This window comes from Scyliorhinus torazame, chromosome 7 (genome assembly GCF_047496885.1).
Source record: "Scyliorhinus torazame isolate Kashiwa2021f chromosome 7, sScyTor2.1, whole genome shotgun sequence".
Classification (NCBI taxonomy): Eukaryota; Metazoa; Chordata; class Chondrichthyes; order Carcharhiniformes; family Scyliorhinidae; genus Scyliorhinus; species Scyliorhinus torazame.
This window is the reverse complement of record NC_092713.1, coordinates 836731-854194: the sequence shown is the minus strand read 5'-3', so window position 1 is coordinate 854194 and position 17464 is coordinate 836731. Positions and strand designations below refer to the sequence as shown.

At 48.2% G+C, this 17464-nt stretch overlaps 1 protein-coding gene across 1 annotated transcript in view; it reads right to left on the bottom strand.

Annotated features, from left to right (window-relative positions):
• Positions 1 to 781: 781 nt before the first annotated feature.
• LOC140426003 (mitochondrial adenyl nucleotide antiporter SLC25A24-A-like) overlaps positions 782 to 17464 on the bottom strand; it is a 114470-nt gene continuing 97787 nt past the window's right edge. Inside the window, exons 9-10 of the mRNA XM_072510272.1 lie at positions 14844 to 14994; positions 782 to 5376 (exon numbers count right to left, since the gene is read on the bottom strand). Of these exons, the coding sequence (XP_072366373.1) occupies positions 5192 to 5376; positions 14844 to 14994 (336 nt within the window). The 3' untranslated portion in view covers positions 782 to 5191. The remainder of the gene's footprint in view (positions 5377 to 14843; positions 14995 to 17464) is intronic.

The following is a 17464-nucleotide window of genomic DNA, read 5'->3' as shown; positions in this document are numbered from 1 at the left end:
AAGCCAGACTCCTCGGCGCCAGCAGGAGCCAAGACAAAGGAAGGCCAACGGACATTTAGGGCCCGTAGCGATCAGGGAACCGCTCCAGCATTGGAGAAATCGATCCAAGTGATCAGAAAGTAGTACAATCACTTGGAACCAGGTACGGGGTCCGCCCCGAAGGGCGGGAAGCCCCTGGGGACTATAAAGTAAGGCCCCCAAGTCCTTCTTTGGCAGGGTCACTCAGCAACTTGAACCAACCCTTGACAGTGACCTGCCTCGCTGCCATCAACCAAGTAAGTCTCGAGTCAACGCTCGCTACGAGATAGGCGCTCCGAGCTACCAGTCCATACCAGCTTTGAATCCTGCAGACTCAGGACCTGAACAAAAGGCCATTTGTCCCCCTGACCTGGTGGGCCAATTCCGAAGCTAAGTATAGGCCTTTTAGTGATAGGAATAGCCTAGAAAGTGGAGTTTATGCACGAGTAGTGATTTACTGTGCATAATAAATGTGCTTTGATTTGAATCTTACTAATTGGTGTGTTGAGTTATTGATCATTACTTGAACTTGAACCTCGTGGCAGTATCATAAAGATACCTGGTGACTCGAGAGCAAAGGTTAAACAAACAGAGCAAATTACGAATTAAGAGCCAACCAAAAGTTAGCAACAGGAACTGGGTCGATGAATTATACCTTTAACCTGTTAATTAGCTGATGTGCGATGACAGACTGGGCCCCTCCCTGTGTCACAGAGGGCAAGGATGAATAAACAGGGCTGACATATTAACACATTGCTACAAATTTACAAATGAATCATAGCAATTTATTGATTAAAAAATTCATGCAAGGCTTGTAAAATACAAGTACAGGAGGGAAACCGACTTAACTCAAAGCTGCTCATTAAACTTTAATCAGACTCAAAACATTCCTTAAACTAGACCCATTATTTATTTAAGACATAATTGGCGGAGTCACGTTCAAAGTACAACACAGCGATCATCAGCAGACTGTTCAGCGGCACGGTAATCACTCACAGTAATGTGACCCAATAGAAAGGCACAGGCTCCAGACAAGACACTGAGTAAATATAACAATTAGGGTTTGGACTTTATTTGGTAGAAGCAAAAGACATTTCGAACTTCCAGAACCAAAACTGCAAACAATTGATGAGCTTTATTCCCAGAGTCGGAATGATTTAGTAAATAATCGATCCGACTCCATGAAAATTTGTCTGTGGATAGAAGGTAAAAAATGTGCGTATTTCTCAAAACGTTTTTTTGTGTGAATCACACCTGAGACAGACCCAAAAATCACAGCCAAACCAGATTAATTCATGGCATGTTGGTTGGGTCAGCATTTATTATCCATCCCTGAGAGCATTTCAGAGTCAACCACATTGCAGTGGGTTTGGAGTCACAGGGAGGCCAGACCGGGGAAGGACGGCAGATTTCCTTCCCTCAAGGACATTAGTGAAACAGATGGTATTTTTTTACAACAATTGACACTGGTTTCATGGTCACCACTAGACTTTTAATTCCAGATTGTTTTTTATTGATTTCAAATTCCAACATCTGCCCTGGTGAGATTCAAACCCTGGGTCCCTGGTTTACTAGTCCAGTGACAATACCACTGCCACACCGTGAGCTTCTGTGTAAACTGGAGCAATTGAGCAGAATCATGCACATTTCAACAGCGTTGAGGTCATGCCCCAGGCCATTGAGGTCCAGGGCCACCCTGAGGTCAAAGCCCAATGTCAGGCTCACTCTGAGACAGTGATCAAGGCCGTGGGTCACGGAGATTGGGCTGGAAGCTGTACTCCAAACTTTGGGATTCAGGGATTTGTGTCACCAGTTTCGAGAATCAAGTTCTGTAATTCCCTAAATTTTATTTAGCCTTGGAATCGGGAATAGCAGAACAGGAGGCCATTCAGCCCCTCAAACCTCCACCAATCAATGAGATCATGGCTGATCTGTATTTTAACTCCATTTACCTGCTTCAGCATCATATTCTTCATACATAAAGGACAGAAGAATGACTAGGGAGAGGGAGGGGCCTCTGAAGGATAAACAAGGTCCACAGGGGATGGGAGAGGTCCTAAATGAATATTTCTCGTCAGTATTTACTGTTGAGAAAGGCACGAATGTTAGGCAAATTGGGGAAATAAAAAGTGATGTCTTGAGGAGCGTCCATATTACAGAGAAGGAGGCGCTGGAGGTATTAAAGCGAATCAAGATAGATAAATCCCCGGGACCTGATGAAATGTATCCCAGGACGTTGTGGGAGGCTAGGGAGGGAATTGCCAGCCCCCTAGCTGAGATATTTGAATCGTCGACAGCCACAGTCGAGGTGCCTGAAGATTGGAGGGTGGCGAATGTTGTGCCCATGTTTATGAAGGGCTGCAGGGATAAGCCTGGGAACTACAGACCGGTGAGCCTAACGTCTGTGGTGGGCACGTTGTTAGAAGGTATTCTGAGGGACAGGATCTACAGGCATTTAGACAGGTAAGGGCTAATTAGGGACAGTCAGCATGGCTTTGTAAGGGGAAAGTCACGTCTCACCAATGAGTTTTTTGATGGGGTAATCAAGTAGGTAGATGAGGGCAGTGCGGTCGATATTGTCTACATGGACTTTAGCAAGGCCTTTGACAAGGTACCGCATGGTAGGTTGTTGCAGAAGGTTAAATCTCACAGATTCCAGGGTGAAGTCGCCAATTGGCGACCGAAGCCAAAGGGAGGTTGTAGAGGGTTGTTTTTCAGACTGGAGGCCTGGGACCAGTGGTGTGCCTCGGGATCGGTGCTGGGTCCACTGTTATTTGTGATTTATATTAATGATTTGGATGAGAATGTAGGAGGCATGGTTAGTAAGTTTGCAGATGACACCAAGATTGGTGGCACAGTGGATAGTGAAGAAGGTTATCTAGGATTGCAACGGGATCTTGTTCAATTAGGCCAGTGGGCCGACGAATGGCAGATGGAGTTTAATTTGGATAAATGTGAGGTGATGCATTTTGGCAGATCGAATCAGGCCAGGACCTACTCAGTTAATGGTAGGGAGTTGGGGAGAGTTACAGAACAAAGAGATCTAGGGGTGCAGGTTCATAGCTCCTTGAAGGTGGAGTCGCAGGTGGACAGGGTGGTGAAGAAGGCATTCAGCATGCTTGGATTCATTGGTCAGAACATTGAATACAGGAGTTGGGACGTCTTGTTGAAGTTGTACAAAACATTGGTACGGCCACACATGGAATACTGTGTTCAGTTCTGGTCACCCTATGATATGGACGTGATTTATTTAGATTTCCAAAAAGCCTTTGACAAGGTGCCGCATAGGAGACTGTTCAATAAGTTCAGAGCCCACGGTGTTCAGGGTAAGATCCTGGCATGGATAGAGGATTGGCTGACTGGCAGAAGGCAGAGAGTGGGGACAAAGGGGTCTTTTTCATGGTGGCAGCTGGTGACTAGTGGTGTGCCTCAGGGGTCTGTGCTGGGACCACAACTTTTCACAATGTACATTAATGATCTGGAAGAAGGAACTGAAGGCACTGCTGCTAAGTTTGCAGATGATACAAAGGTCTGTCGAGGGACAGGTAGTATTGAACAAGCAAGGGGGCTGCAGAAGGATTTGGACAAGCTAGGAGAGTGGGCAATGAAGTGGCAGATGGAATACAATGTTGAAAAGTGTGAGGTTATGCACTTTGGAAGGAGGGATCTAGGCATAGACTATTTTCTAAATGGGGAAATGCTTAGGAAATCAGAAGCACAAAGGGACTTGGGAGTCCTTGTTCACGATTCTCTTAAGGTTAATGTCAGGAGTTAGGAAGGCAAATGCAATGTTAGCATTCATGTCAAGAGGGCTAGAATACAAGACCAGGGATGCACTTCCGAGGTTGTATAAGGCTCTGATCAGACCCCGTTTGGAGTATTGTGAGCAGTTTTGGGCCCCGTATCTAAGGAAGGATGTGCTGGCCTTGGAAAGGGCCCAGAGGAGGTTCCCAAGATTGACCCCTGGAATGAAGAACTTGTCGTATGAGGAACGGTTGAGGACTCTGGGTCTGTACTCCGAGTTTAGAAGGATGAGGGGGGATCTTATTGAAACTTACAGGATACTGCGAGGCCTGGATAGAGTGGACATGGAGAGAATGTTTCCACTTGTGGGAAAAACTAGACCCAGAGGACACCATCTCAGACTAAAGGGACGATCCTTTAAAACAGAGATGAGGAGGAATTTCTTCAGCCGGAGGGTGGTGAATCTGTGGAACTCTTTGCCGCAGAAGGCTGTGGAGGCCAAATCACTGAGTGTCTTTATATCAGAGATAGATAGGTTCTTGATTAATAAGGAGATCGGGGGTTATGGGGAGAAGGCAGGAGAATGGGGATGAGAAAATATCAGCCATGATTGAATGGCGGAGCAGACTCGATGGGCCGAGTGGCCTAATTCTGCTCCTATGTCTTATGGTCTATTTTGAAGGTCACTCTATTATAGGAAGGATATTGTTAAACTAGAAAGAGTGCAGAAGAGATTTACGAGGATGTTACCGGGATTCGATGGTCTGAGTTATAAGGAGAGTCTGGATAGGCTGGGACATTTTTCCCTGGAGTGTAGGAGGCTTAGGGGTGCTCTTAGAGAGGTCTATAAAATAATGAGGAGCATCGATAAGGTAGATAGTCAACATCTTTTCCCAAAGGTAGAGAAGTTTAGAACTAAAGGGCACAGGTTTAAGGTGAGAGGAGAGAGATACAATACAGACCAGAGGGGAAATGTTTTCACACAGAGGGTGGTGAGCGTCTGGAACGAGCTGCCAGAGGCAGTGGTAGAGACGGGTACAATTTCTTCCTTTAAAAAGCAGTTAGTTACATGGGCAGGGTGGGTATAGAGGGATACGGGCCAAATGCGGGCAAGTGGGACTAGTTTAGTGATAGAAACTGGGCAGCATGGATAAGCTGGGCCGAAGGGCCTGTTTCCATGCTGTAAACATCTCTGACTCTGTACATTGGTTAGCAAACATTTATCAATCTAGATTTAAAATCATTAATTCAGTCCAACATCTATGTCGCTTTGTGGGAGAGAGTTCCAAAGTTCTAACATCCTTTGTGTGAAATGTTTCCTCGCGTCACTGCTGAATGGACTCTGAGCCTGGGGCCTGGGTATTAATCTTCGCCAATCTGTATCGGAAGCGGGGTTCAGATCTGGATCCCGGAGTGGACGTGGCCAGTTTTAGCTGGATTGGATTCCCAGAGCCGTCTTCATGCGTTCATACACCACATAGCTGATGCTGACAGCAGGAATCACCTTCATGAAGTTGGGGGCCAGACCCCTGTAAAGACCAAACGGTCCCTCTTTCGCCACAATCTTTCGGAACAGACCCATCATGTTTAGCTGCTGCGATCCCTCCAGTGAAGCTGCAAAAACATCATTTTTCTGTTAATGTCAGAATCAAATGAAGCAAACTGTGAATCTCAGGTTAGGTGCCAAGCCTGTGGTGTGGGCATCACGAGCAAGGCTTGGGCATCTGTCCCCAGAGGGTGATCTGCTGAGTGGCAAAAGCCGCTGCCTGGGGCGTGCTCTGCTCTTTCCTTGCTCCCCCTGCGATGGGGTAGTGTGTCAGATGGGGGCAGTGAGGGGCATGTTTTGCACATTTATGGGTCACAGTGGGCAGGTGGCTGCCTTGCAGGCTGCGGACTGGTGGTCGGAGCCCTCTGCCCAAGGGCTGTCTTCTGGTCTGTCTTCTGTCTTCGGGGGTTCGGGGTGTGGGGGTTCGGGGTGCAGCGTGTGGGGGTTCGGGGTGTGGGGGTTCAGGTTGCGGGGGTGCGAGATGTGGGGGTTCGGGTTCGGGGTGTGGGGGTTCGGGTTCGGGGGTGCGGGGTTCGGGGTGTGGGGTTTGGGGAGCGAGGGTTCGGGGGGCGAGGGTTCGGGGGCGAGGGTTCGGGGGCGAGGGTTCGGGGGGCGAGGGTGTGTGGGTTTGGGGTGCAGGATTTCGGGTTTGTTGGGGTTCGGGGGTTAGGGGTGCGGGGGTGTGGGTTCGGGGTGCGGGGGTTCGGGGTGCGGGGGTTCGGGGTGCGGGGGTTAGGGGTGCGGGGGTTAGGGGTGCGGGGGTTAGGGGTGCGGGGGTTAGGGGTGCGGGGGTTAGGGGTGCGGGGGTGCGGGGGTTAGGGGTGCGGGGGTTAGGGGTGCGGGGGTTTGGGGTGCGGGGGTTTGGGGTGCGGGGGTTCGGGGGTGCGGGGGTTCGGGGTGCGGGGGTTCGGGGTGCGGGGGTTCGGGGTGCGGGGTGCGGGGGTTCGGGGGTTCGGGGTGCGGGGGTTCGGGGTGCGGGGGTTCGGGGTGCGGGGGTTCGGGGTGCGGGGGTTCGGTGGTGTGGGGGTTTGGGGTGCGGGGGTTCGGGGTGCGGGGGTTCAGGGGTTCGGGGTGCGGGGGTTCGGGGTGCGGGGTGAATGCCGTTCATGATCTGCTTCCACAACATCCCCTGGCAACGCGTTCCAGGCACTCACCACCCTCTGTGTAAAAAACCTGCCTCGCACATCTCCTCTAAACTTTGCCCCACGAACCTGAAACTTATGCCCCGGATGACTGACCCCTCCACCCTGGGAAAGAGTGCCTGCCCATTCACTCTATCCGTGCCCCTCATAATCTTGTAGACCTCTATCAGGTCACCCCTCAACCTCCGTCTTTCTAATGAAAACAGTCCGAGTCTATTCAGCCTCTCCACATAGCTAACATCCTCCAGACCAGGAAACATTCTGGTAAACCTCCTCTGCACCCTCTCCAAAGCCTCCACATATTTCTGGTAGTGTGGCGACCAGAATTGTGCGCAATATTCCAAGTGCGGCCTTACCAAGGTTCTATACAACTGTAGCATGACTTGCCAGTTTTTATACTCGATGCCCCCGTCCAATGAAGGCAAGCATTCCGTCTGCTTTCTTGACTACCTTGTCCACTTGTGTTGCCACTTTCAAAGATCTGTGGACCTGCACGCCCAGATCTCTCTGACTGTCTATATTCCTAAGAGTTTTGCCATTTACGGTATATTTCCGCTCTATGTCAGACCTACCAAAATGCATTACCTCACATTTGTCCGGATTAAACTCCATTTGCCATTTCTCTGCCCAAGTCTCCAACCTATCTATGTCCTGCTGTATCCTCTGACAATCCTCAACACTATCGGCCACTCCACCAACCTCGGTGTCATCCGTGAACTTACTAATCAGACCGGCTACATTTTCCTCCAAATCGTTTATGTACAAACAACAGAGGCCCCAGCACCGATCCCTGTGGAACACCACTCGTCACAACCTTCCATTCAGAAAAACACCCGTCTACTTTGCCTTCTGTGACCAAGTCAGTTCTGTATCAATCTTACCACCTCACATCTGATCCCGTCTGACTTCACCTTTTGTACCAGTCTGCCATGAGGCACCTTGGATTGGATTGGATTTGTTTATTGTCACGTGTACCGAGGTACAGTGAAAAGTATTTTTCTGCGAGCAGCTCAACAGATCATTAAGTACATGGGAAGAAAAGGGAATAAAAGAAAATACATAATAGGGCAACACAACATATACAATGTAACCTTGTCAAAGGCTTTACTTTGATGAAGTTGAAGATTGGGTGGGAAAATTTGCTGACGACACCAAGATTGGTGGAGTAGTGGATGAGGAGGAGGGCTGTTGTAGGCTGCAAAGAGACATTGATAGGATGCAGAGCTGGGCCGAAAAATGGCAGATGGAGTTTAACCCTGATAAGTGCGAGGTGATTCATTTTGGTAGAAAAAATTTGAATGCGGATTACAGGGTCAACGGCAGGGTTCTGAGGAATGTGGAGGAACAGAGAGATCTTGGAGTTCATGTCCACAGATCTCTGAAAGTTGCCACTCAAGTGGATAGAGCCGTGAAGAAAGCCTATAGTGTGTTAGCGTTTATTAACAGGGGGATTGAGTTTAAGAGCCGTGAGGTTATGCTGCAACTGTACAAGACCTTGGTTAGACCACATTTGGAGTATTGTGTGCAGTTCTGGTCACTTCATTATAGGAAGGATGTGGAAGCATTGGAAAGGGTTGAAAGGAGATTTACCAGGATGCTGCCTGGATTGGAGGGTAGGTCTTATGAGGAAAGGTTGAGGGAGCTAGGGCTTTTCTCATTGGAGCAAAGGAGGATGAGAGGCGACTTAGTAGAGGTTTATAAGATAATGAGGGGGATAGATAGAGTGGACGTTCAGCGACTTTTTCCTCGGGTGGATGTAGCCGTTACAAGGGGGCATAACTATAACACCCTCCAGACCAGGAAACAGATGGTGGAAGATATCGGAGGGATGTCCGAGGTAGGTTCTTTACTCAGAGAGTGGTTGGGTCGTGGAACGCACTCCCAGGTAAGGGAGTGGAGTCGGACACTTTAGGAACTTTCAAGTGGTTATTGGATAGGCATGTGGAGTGCACTAGAATGACAGGGAGTAGGTTGATTTGATCTTAGTTTCAGTCTAGTTCAGCACAACATCGTGGGCCGAAGGGCCTGTACTGTGCTCTATGTTCTTACTGAAGTCCATGTAAACAACATCCACTGCCCTCCCCGCATCAATCATCTTTGTCACCTCCTCAAAAACTCAATCAAGTTAGTGAGGCACGACCTCCCCTTCACAAAACCAAGCTGTCTATCGCTAATGAGTCCATTTGTTTCCAAATGGGTATAAATCCTGTCCTGAGAATTCTCTCCAATAATTTACCGACTACCGACGTGAGGCTCACTGGCCTATAGTTTCCTGGATTATCCCTGCTACCTTTCTTAAACAGCGGGACCACATTAGCTATTCTCCAGTCCTCCAGGATCTCACCGGTAACCAATGAGGATACAAAGATGTCAGTCAAGGCCCCAGCAATTTCCTCCCTTGTTTCCCTCAGACTCCTGGGATAAATCCCATCCGGCCCAGGAGACTTATCTACCCTAATATCTTCTAAAAGACCCAATACCGCCTCCTTTTCGATATTGACATGATCCAGTCTGTCCACACACCCTACCCAAGAGTCAACTTCCACAAAGTCCCTTTCTCTGGTGAACACTGATGCAAAGTATTCATTTAGTACCTCGCCCATTTCCTCTGGCTCAACACATAGATTCCCCCACTGTCCTTAAGTGGTCCAATCCTTTCCCTGGCCACCCTCTTGGTTTTTACATATGAATAAAAAGCTTTGGGATTCACCTTAATCCCACTTGCCAAGGACTTTTCATGACACCTCCTAATTTCTTGCTTCAGTACCTTCCCACTTTCTTTATACTCCTCAAGGTTTTGACTGTCCCCGCCCCTGTAGACCGTACAAAACCCTCCTTTTTCTTTTTGACAAGGTTCACAATATCCCTCATTGTCCAAGGCTCCCTAAACTTCCCATACTTATCCTTCGTTCTCTCTGGAATGTGACTTTCCTGAATCCTAATCAACTGTCGCTTTAAAGACTCCCACATTTCCGATGTTGATTTACCCTCCAACAGCCGCACCCAATCCAAATTCTTCAATTCCTGTCTAATGTTATCGGAATTTACCTTTCCCCAGTTTAGCACCTTAACACGAGGGTAACTCTCATCCCTGTCCATAAGTACCCTAAAACTTACAGAATTGTGGTCACTACACCCAAAATGTTCCCCTACTGAAACCTCAACCACCTGTCCAGGCCCCTTCCCTTGTTGGACTATCTTCACATTGCATCAAGAAGGCTTCCTGAATACACCTTACAAACTCTGCCCCATCCAAACCCCTAGCGCTAAGTGAGTCCCAGTCAATGTGAGGGGAAGTTAAAATCCCCGACCACAACAACTCTGTTACTTTTGCATCTTTCCAAAATCTCTCTACCTAGAGGCAGCTAGATATAGCACTTGGGAAGAATGGGACCAAAGGCTATGGGGAGGAAGCAGGATTAGGCTATTGAGTTGGATGATCAGCCATGATCGTGATGAATGGCGGAGCAGGCTCGAAGGGCCAAAAGGCGTCCTCCTGCTCCTATCTTCTATGTATCTATCTGCTCCTCTATCTCTCGCTGGTAGTTGGGGGGCCTGTAATAAACGCCAACATTGTGATGGCCCCCTTCCTGTTCCTGAGCTCTACCCAGATTGCCTCATCCTATGAGCAGTACGGCTATAATATTTTCCTTAATCAGTAATGCTACTCCCCCACACCTTTTACAATCCCCTCTATCTCTCCTAAAACATCTATATCCTCCAATGTCCAGCTGCCAATCTTGCCCTTTAACCATGTTTCTGTGATAGCCAAGTACTAATCAGTGCTCGAAGTTCATCTGCCTTACCCTTTATATTTCTGGCGTTGAACCAAATACACTTCAAACCGCTGCGTTTGAGCAGACAGGGTGATGTTGGTCTCTTATTTTGGATCTCTGTTTCTCCTTCAGTCATTACATCTTCTAAGCTAACACTCTGGTACCCACCCCCCTGCCATACTAGTTGAAATCCTCCCGAGTGACACTAGCAAACCTCCCAGCCAGGATATCGGTGCCCCTCCAGTTTAGATGTAACCCGTCCTTGTACAGATCACATCTGCCCCGGAAGAGATCCCAATGGTCCAGAAATCTGAAACCCTCACTCCTACACCACCAGTTTAGCCACGTGTTTAGCTGCTCTACCCTCCTATTTCTAGCCTCACTGGCACGTGGCACAGGGAGTAAGCCTGAGATTACAACCCTAGTGCTTTTGAGCTTACTGTCTAACTCCCTGAACTCCTTCTGCAGGACCTCATCACTCTTCCTGACTATGTCGTTAGTACCTATATGTACTACGACCTGTGGCTGTTCATCCTACCCCTTCAGGGTGTCCTGTGTTTGTTCAGAGACATCCTTGACCCTGGCACCAGGGAGGCAACACACCATCCTGGAGTCCCTTTCCCGTCCATAGAAGCGCCGATCTGTGCCCCTTACTTTAGAGTCCCCTGTAACTATCACTCTCCTGCACTTTTCCCTCCCCGCTGAGTAACAGAGCCAGTTGTGGTGCCACTGTTCTGGCTGCTGTTGTTTTCCACTGATAGGCTGTCCCCCCAACAGCATCGAAAACGGTATACCTGTTAGAGAGGGGGACAGCCACAGGGGATTCCTGCACTGCCTGCCTGCCCTTTCTTGCGGTCACCCATCTGTCTGCCTGCACCTTGGGTGTGACCACGTCTCTATATGTCCTATCTATGATGCTTTCCACCACCTGCATGCTCTTAAGTGCATCCAACTGCTGCTCCAACTGAACCACGTGGTCTGTGAGGAACTGTTCAGACTGGAGACCAGTTACTAGTGGTGTACCACAAGGATCGGTTTTGGGGCCACTGCTGTTTGTCATTTTTATAAATGACCTGGAGGAGGGCGTAGAAGGATGGGTGAGTAAATTTGCAGATGACACTAAAGTCGGTGGAGTTGTGGACAGTGCGGAAGGATGTTACAAGTTACAGAGGGACATAGATAAGCTGCAGCGCTGGGCTGAGAGGTGGCAAATGGAGTTTAATGCAGAAAAGTGTGAGGTGATACATTTTGGAAGGAATAACAGGAAGACAGAGTACTGGGCTAATGGTAAGATTCTTGGCAGTGTGGATGAGCCGAGAGATCTCGGTGTCCATGTACATAGATCCCTGAAAGTTGCCACCCAGATTGAGAGGGTTGTTAAGAAGGCGTACAGTGTGTTAGCTTTTATTGGTAGAGGGATTGAGTTTCGGAGCCATGAGGTCATGATGCAGCTGTACAAAACTCTGGTGCGGCCGTATTTGGAGTATTGCGTGCAATTCTGGTTGCCGCATTATGGGAAGGATGTGGAAGCATTGGAAAGGGTGCAGAGGAGATTTACCAGAATGTTGCCTGGTATGGAGGGAAGATCTTATGAGGAAAGGCTGAGGGACTGGAGGCTGTTTTCGTTAGAGAGAAGGTTAAGAGGTGACTTAATTGAGGCATACAAGATGATCAGAGGATTGGATAGGGTGGACAGTGAGAGCCTTTTTCCTCGGATGGTGATGTCTAGCACGAGGGGACATAGCTTTAAATTGAGGGGAGATAGATATAAGACAGTTGTCAGAGGTAGGTTCTTTACTCAGAGAGTAGTAAGGGCGTGGAATGCCCTGCCTGCAACAGTAGTGGACTCGCCAACACTAAGGGCATTCAAATGGTCATTGGATAGACCTATGGACGATAAGGGAATAGTGTAGATGGGCTTTAGGGTGGTTTCACAGGTTGGCGCAACATCAAAGAACAAAGAACAAAGAACAAAGAAATGTACAGCACAGGAACAGGCCCTTCGGCCCTCCAAGCCCGTGCCGACCATACTGCCCGACTAAACTACAATCCTCTACACTTCCTGGGTCCGTATCCTTCTATTCCCATCCTATTCATATATTTGTCAAGATGCCCCTTAAATGTCCCTATCGTCCCTGCTTCCACTACCTCCTCCGGTAGTGAGTTCCAGGCACCCACTACCCTCTGCGTAAAAAACTTGCCTCGTACATCTACTCTAAACCTTGCCCCTCTCACCTTAAACCTATGTCCCCTAGTAATTGACCCCTCTACCCTGGGGAAAAGCCTCTGACTATCCACTCTGTCTATGCCCCTCATAATTTTGTATACCTCTATCAGGTCGCCCCTCAACCTCCTTCGTTCCAGTGAGAACAAACCGAGTTTATTCAATCGCTCCTCATAGCTTATGCCCTCCATACCAGGCAACATTCTGGTAAATCTCTTCTGCACCCTCTCTAAAGCCTCCACATCCTTCTGGTAGTGTGGCGACCAGAATTGAACACTATACTCCAAGTGTTGCCTAACTAAGGTTCTATACAGCTGCAACATGACTTGCCAATTCTTATACTCAATGCCCCGGCCAATGAAGGCAAGCATGCCGTATGCCTTCTTGACTACCTTCTCCACCTGTGTTGCCCCTTTCAATGACCTGTGGACCTGTACTCCTAGATCTCTTTGACTTTCAATACTCTTGAGGGTTCTACCATTCACTGTATATTCCCTACCTGCATTAGCCCTTCCAAAATGCATTACCTCACATTTGTCCGGATTAAACTCCATCTGCCATCTCTCCGCCCAAGTCTCCAGACAATCTAAATCCTGCTGTATCCTCAGACAGTCCTCATCGCTATCCGCAATTCCACCAACCTTTGTGTCGTCTGCAAACTTACTAATCAGACCAGTTACATTTTCCTCCAAATCATTTATATATACTACAAAGAGCAAAGGTCCCAGCACTGATCCCTGTGGAACACCACTGGTCACAGCCCTCCAATTAGAAAAGCATCCCTCCATTGCTACCCTCTGCCTTCTATGGCCTAGCCAGTTCTGTATCCACCTTGCCAGTTCACCCCTGATCCCGTGTGACTTCACCTTTTGTACTAGTCTACCATGAGGGACCTTGTCAAAGGCCTTACTGAAGTCCATATAGACAACATCTACTGCCCTACCTGCATCAATCATCTTAGTGACCTCCTCGAAAAACTCTATCAAGTCTATCAAGCCCTCTATCATCGAGGGCCGAAGGGCCTGTACTGCGCTGTAATGTTCTATGTTCTAGCTGCCATTGGGTACACTTGCTGCAGATGTAGTTGACCGGAACGCTGGAAGCGTCACAGTTCTGCCACATCTCAGTTAGAGCACTGCACCCCGCTGAGTCACATTTAAGCTCTAGGTAAAATAAAGGAAAATCCTAAGTTATTTTACAAGCACATTAAGGGTGAAAGGATAACTAGGGAAAGAGTAAGACTCAAGGGCCAGAGCGGTAATTTGTGAGCTGAACCAGAGGATGTACGAGGGGTTCTAAATGTCTGCATGGGTTTCCTCCGGGTGCTCCAGTTTCTTCCCACAGTCCAATGATGTGCAGGTTAGGTGGATTGGTCATGCTAAATTGCCCCTAGGTGAGGTTACGGGGATAGGGTGAGGAGGTTTGGGCCTAGGTAAGATGTTCTTTCAGATGATTGGTGCAGAATCAATGGACCGAATAGCATCTTTCGGCACTGTAGGGATTCTGTGATTTGACATAGTCTACTTGAAATGAAATGAAAATCGCTTATTGTCACGAGTAGGCTTCAATGAAGTTACTGTGAAAAGCCCCTAGTCGCCACATTCCGGCGTCTGTTCAGGGAGGCTGGTACGGGAATTGAACCGTGCTGCTGGCCTGCCTTGGTCTGCTTTCAAAGTCAGCGATTTAGCCCAGTGTGCTAAACCAGACCTCAGCAAGGTTTTTGATAAGGTTCCATATGGGAGAGTGAGCATAGAATTTACAGTGCTGAAGGAAGCCATTCGGCCCATCGAGACTGCACCGGCCCTTGTAAAGAGAACCCCACCCAAGCCCACGCCTCCACCCTATCCCTGCAACCCAGTAACCCCACTTAACCTTTTTGGACACTAAGGGCAATTTAGCATGGCCAATCCACCTAACCCGCACATCTTTGGACTGTGGGAGGAAACCGGAGCACCCGGAGGAAACCCACGCAGACACGGGGAGAACGTGCAGACTCCGCACAGGCAGTGACCCAAGCCGGGAATCGAACCTGAGACCCTGGAGCTATGAAGCAACAGTGCTAACCACTGTGCTACCTGAAAGTAACAGCCTAATGGATCCAAGGAAATTTGGCAAATTGGATCCAGAATTGGCTGAGTGATAGGAAGCAGAGGGTGATGGTCGAGGGGTGTTTTTCTGACTGGAAGCCTGAGTCCAGTGGGGTCGCACAGGGATCAGTGTTGGGCCCTTGCTGTTTGTGGTTTACAGAAAGGATTTAAACATTAGTGTTGGATCAGTAAGTTTGTGAATGATGCTGGTAGCTGATACTGAGTGGAGTGAGGTACATAGGAGACAGTCTACACTCTTTAATTACAAAGGCATGAACAAGACAGTCTGAAATATTAGCATCTTACCCTGTGCCTGCATCCGTGTCCTGACCAGGGCCAGTGGGTAGCTGGCCAACTGCCCACACGTACTAGATATAGTGCCACAGGCCAACAGGACCAATATTCCGGGATTAGCAGAATCCTGGGCATATTTATTTAACCAGGCTTTCTTCAATGTCTGAAAGGGAACAAGAGAATTCAGAATAATGAGCAGAGATGACAAGCTCCAAGCAAGAAAGCAATCGCTAAACAGAAACAGGCCATTCAGCCCAACGAGCCCATGCTGCAGTTCCACCTCCACACAAGCCTCCTCCCATCCCTCTTCACCTCATCCTATCAACATATCCAATTTTCTCTCTCATGAGATTCTCTTTTCTCCGTGTCCTAGATTATTGTTTGGAAAAGTTTCCCCAAAGTCCAGGTTCAAGTGATGGGCCTGTTTCTGGCCGTTTCCTCGCACTCTTTTTAAACAAGGGTGTAATTCTGTACTCCTTTCCCACCTGTACCAAAGGAGGTTTGGAAAATTATGACTAGGGCTTTCCCCATTTTCACTCTTACTTCCCTCCGGATCTATGGATGCACCTCGCCTGATCCCGATGGCTGCTGAATTCTCCAGTTCCGTAGGCAGCGGGATTCTATCTTCCTGATGATTGTCAACGGAATTTTCCATTGTGACCATCCCACACTGCCAGGAAACCTGCTGGCGAGGGTACGCTGCCAGCAGGAAAATGGAATCTCAACGAGCGGAGTATTCCGACTCTCATCTTTCACCATAACTTTGGCATCTTCTTCCTCATTAAACACAGCTGCAAAGTATCGATTTAGTATCTCGCCCTCTGCCTCCACGTGTAAATCCCCTGTGATCCCGAATTGGCCCCACCGTTACCCTTCCCACCATTTGACTATCTGCCTATCGACGACTTGTGCAGATCTCCTTCCTAGTCAGCAGCAAGTCTCGCTCTCTCTCCTTCCCTTTTTCACTTCCCCACTTCCTGCTTAACTTTCCATATTCAGTCTGGTTGTCTTCAAATTGTAGAATTAGGACCAGGAGGGGAAACAGCATCTACCCTGCCCAGAATCTGATAGGTTTAATACGATCACCTCTCATTCTTCTAAACTCCAATGAGTAGATCCCACCCTGCTCACTCTTTCCTCGAAGACAACCCCTTCACCCCAGGAATCAGCATAGTGAACATTCTCTGAACTGCTTCCAATGTAAGTCTATCCTCTTTAAGTAAGGAGACCAGAACTGGTCACTGTACACTAGGTGTGGTCTCACCAATGCCATGTACAGTTGGAGTAAAACTTCATTATTTTATACTCCATCCCCCTAGTAACAGAGGCAGAGTGGAGCTTGCACACAGAGTGAGCAGATACAAATGTAGTCATTGGGATTTCAAATATCAATATATATATATTAAATATCTGGCCTACAGTTTGCATTTACCATAGAATCCCGACAGTGAAGACAGGTGCCATTCGGCCCATCGAGTCTGAATGTGCAAACACCACACGGACAGTGACCTGGGGCCAGGATCGAATCCGGGTCCTCGGTGCTGTGAGGTATCAGTGCCAACCAACCCGTCACTGTGCCGCCCTTCGTCGGAGAAGCTAGAACCCGAGGGCACTTTTCGGGTGAAGATCTGAAGGTATGCTTGGAAAATAACGCTGTATGTACGTGGCGATCCCAGGAAAGGTAGATCAGAAGGAGAAATTGAAACACTGGATATGGATTCTTGTTGAAGGGGTCTGACCAGAGCCTTATAAAGCCTCAGAACTACAACTCTGCTCTTGTATTCTAGCCCTCTTGACATGAATGCTAACATTGTATTTGCCTTCCTAACTGCCAACTGAACCTACACGTTAATCTTAAGAGAATCGTGAACAAGGACTCCCAAGTCCCTTTGTGCTTCTGATTTCCTAAGCGTTTCCCCATTTAGAAAATAGTCTATGCCCCATTTCTCGGAGTACAGACCCAGAGTCCTCAACCGTTCCTCATACGACAAGTTCTTCATTCCAGGAGTCAATCTTGGGAACCTCCTCTGGACCCTTTCGAAGGCCAGCACATCCTTCCATAGATACGGGGCCCAAAACTGCTCACAATACTCCAAACGGGGTCTGATCAGAGCCTTATACAACCTCGGAAGTGCATCCCTGGTCTTGTATTCTCGGCCTCTTGACATGAATGCTAACATTGCATTTGCCTTCCTAACTCCCAACATTAACCTTAAGAGAATCGTGAACAAGGACTCCCAAGTCCCTTTGTGCTTCTGATTTCCGAAGCATTTCCCCATTTAGAAAATAGTCTATGCCTAGATTCCTCCTTCCAAAGTGCATGACCTCACACTTTTCCACATTGTATTCCATCTGCCACTTCATTGCCCACTCTCCTAGCTTGTCCAAGTCCTTCTGCAGCCCCTTTGCTTCCTCAATACTACCTGCCCCTCTACAGATCTTTGTATCATCTGCAAACTTAGCAACAGTGCCTTCAGTTCCTTCTTCCAGATCATTTTGTGAAAAGTTGTGGTCCCAGCACCGACCCCTGAGGCACACCACTAGTCACCGGATGCCATCGTATTTTTTTTTTTTTCCTTTCTTTTAACATTTAGAGTACCCAATTATTTTTTTCCCCCAATTAAGGGACAATT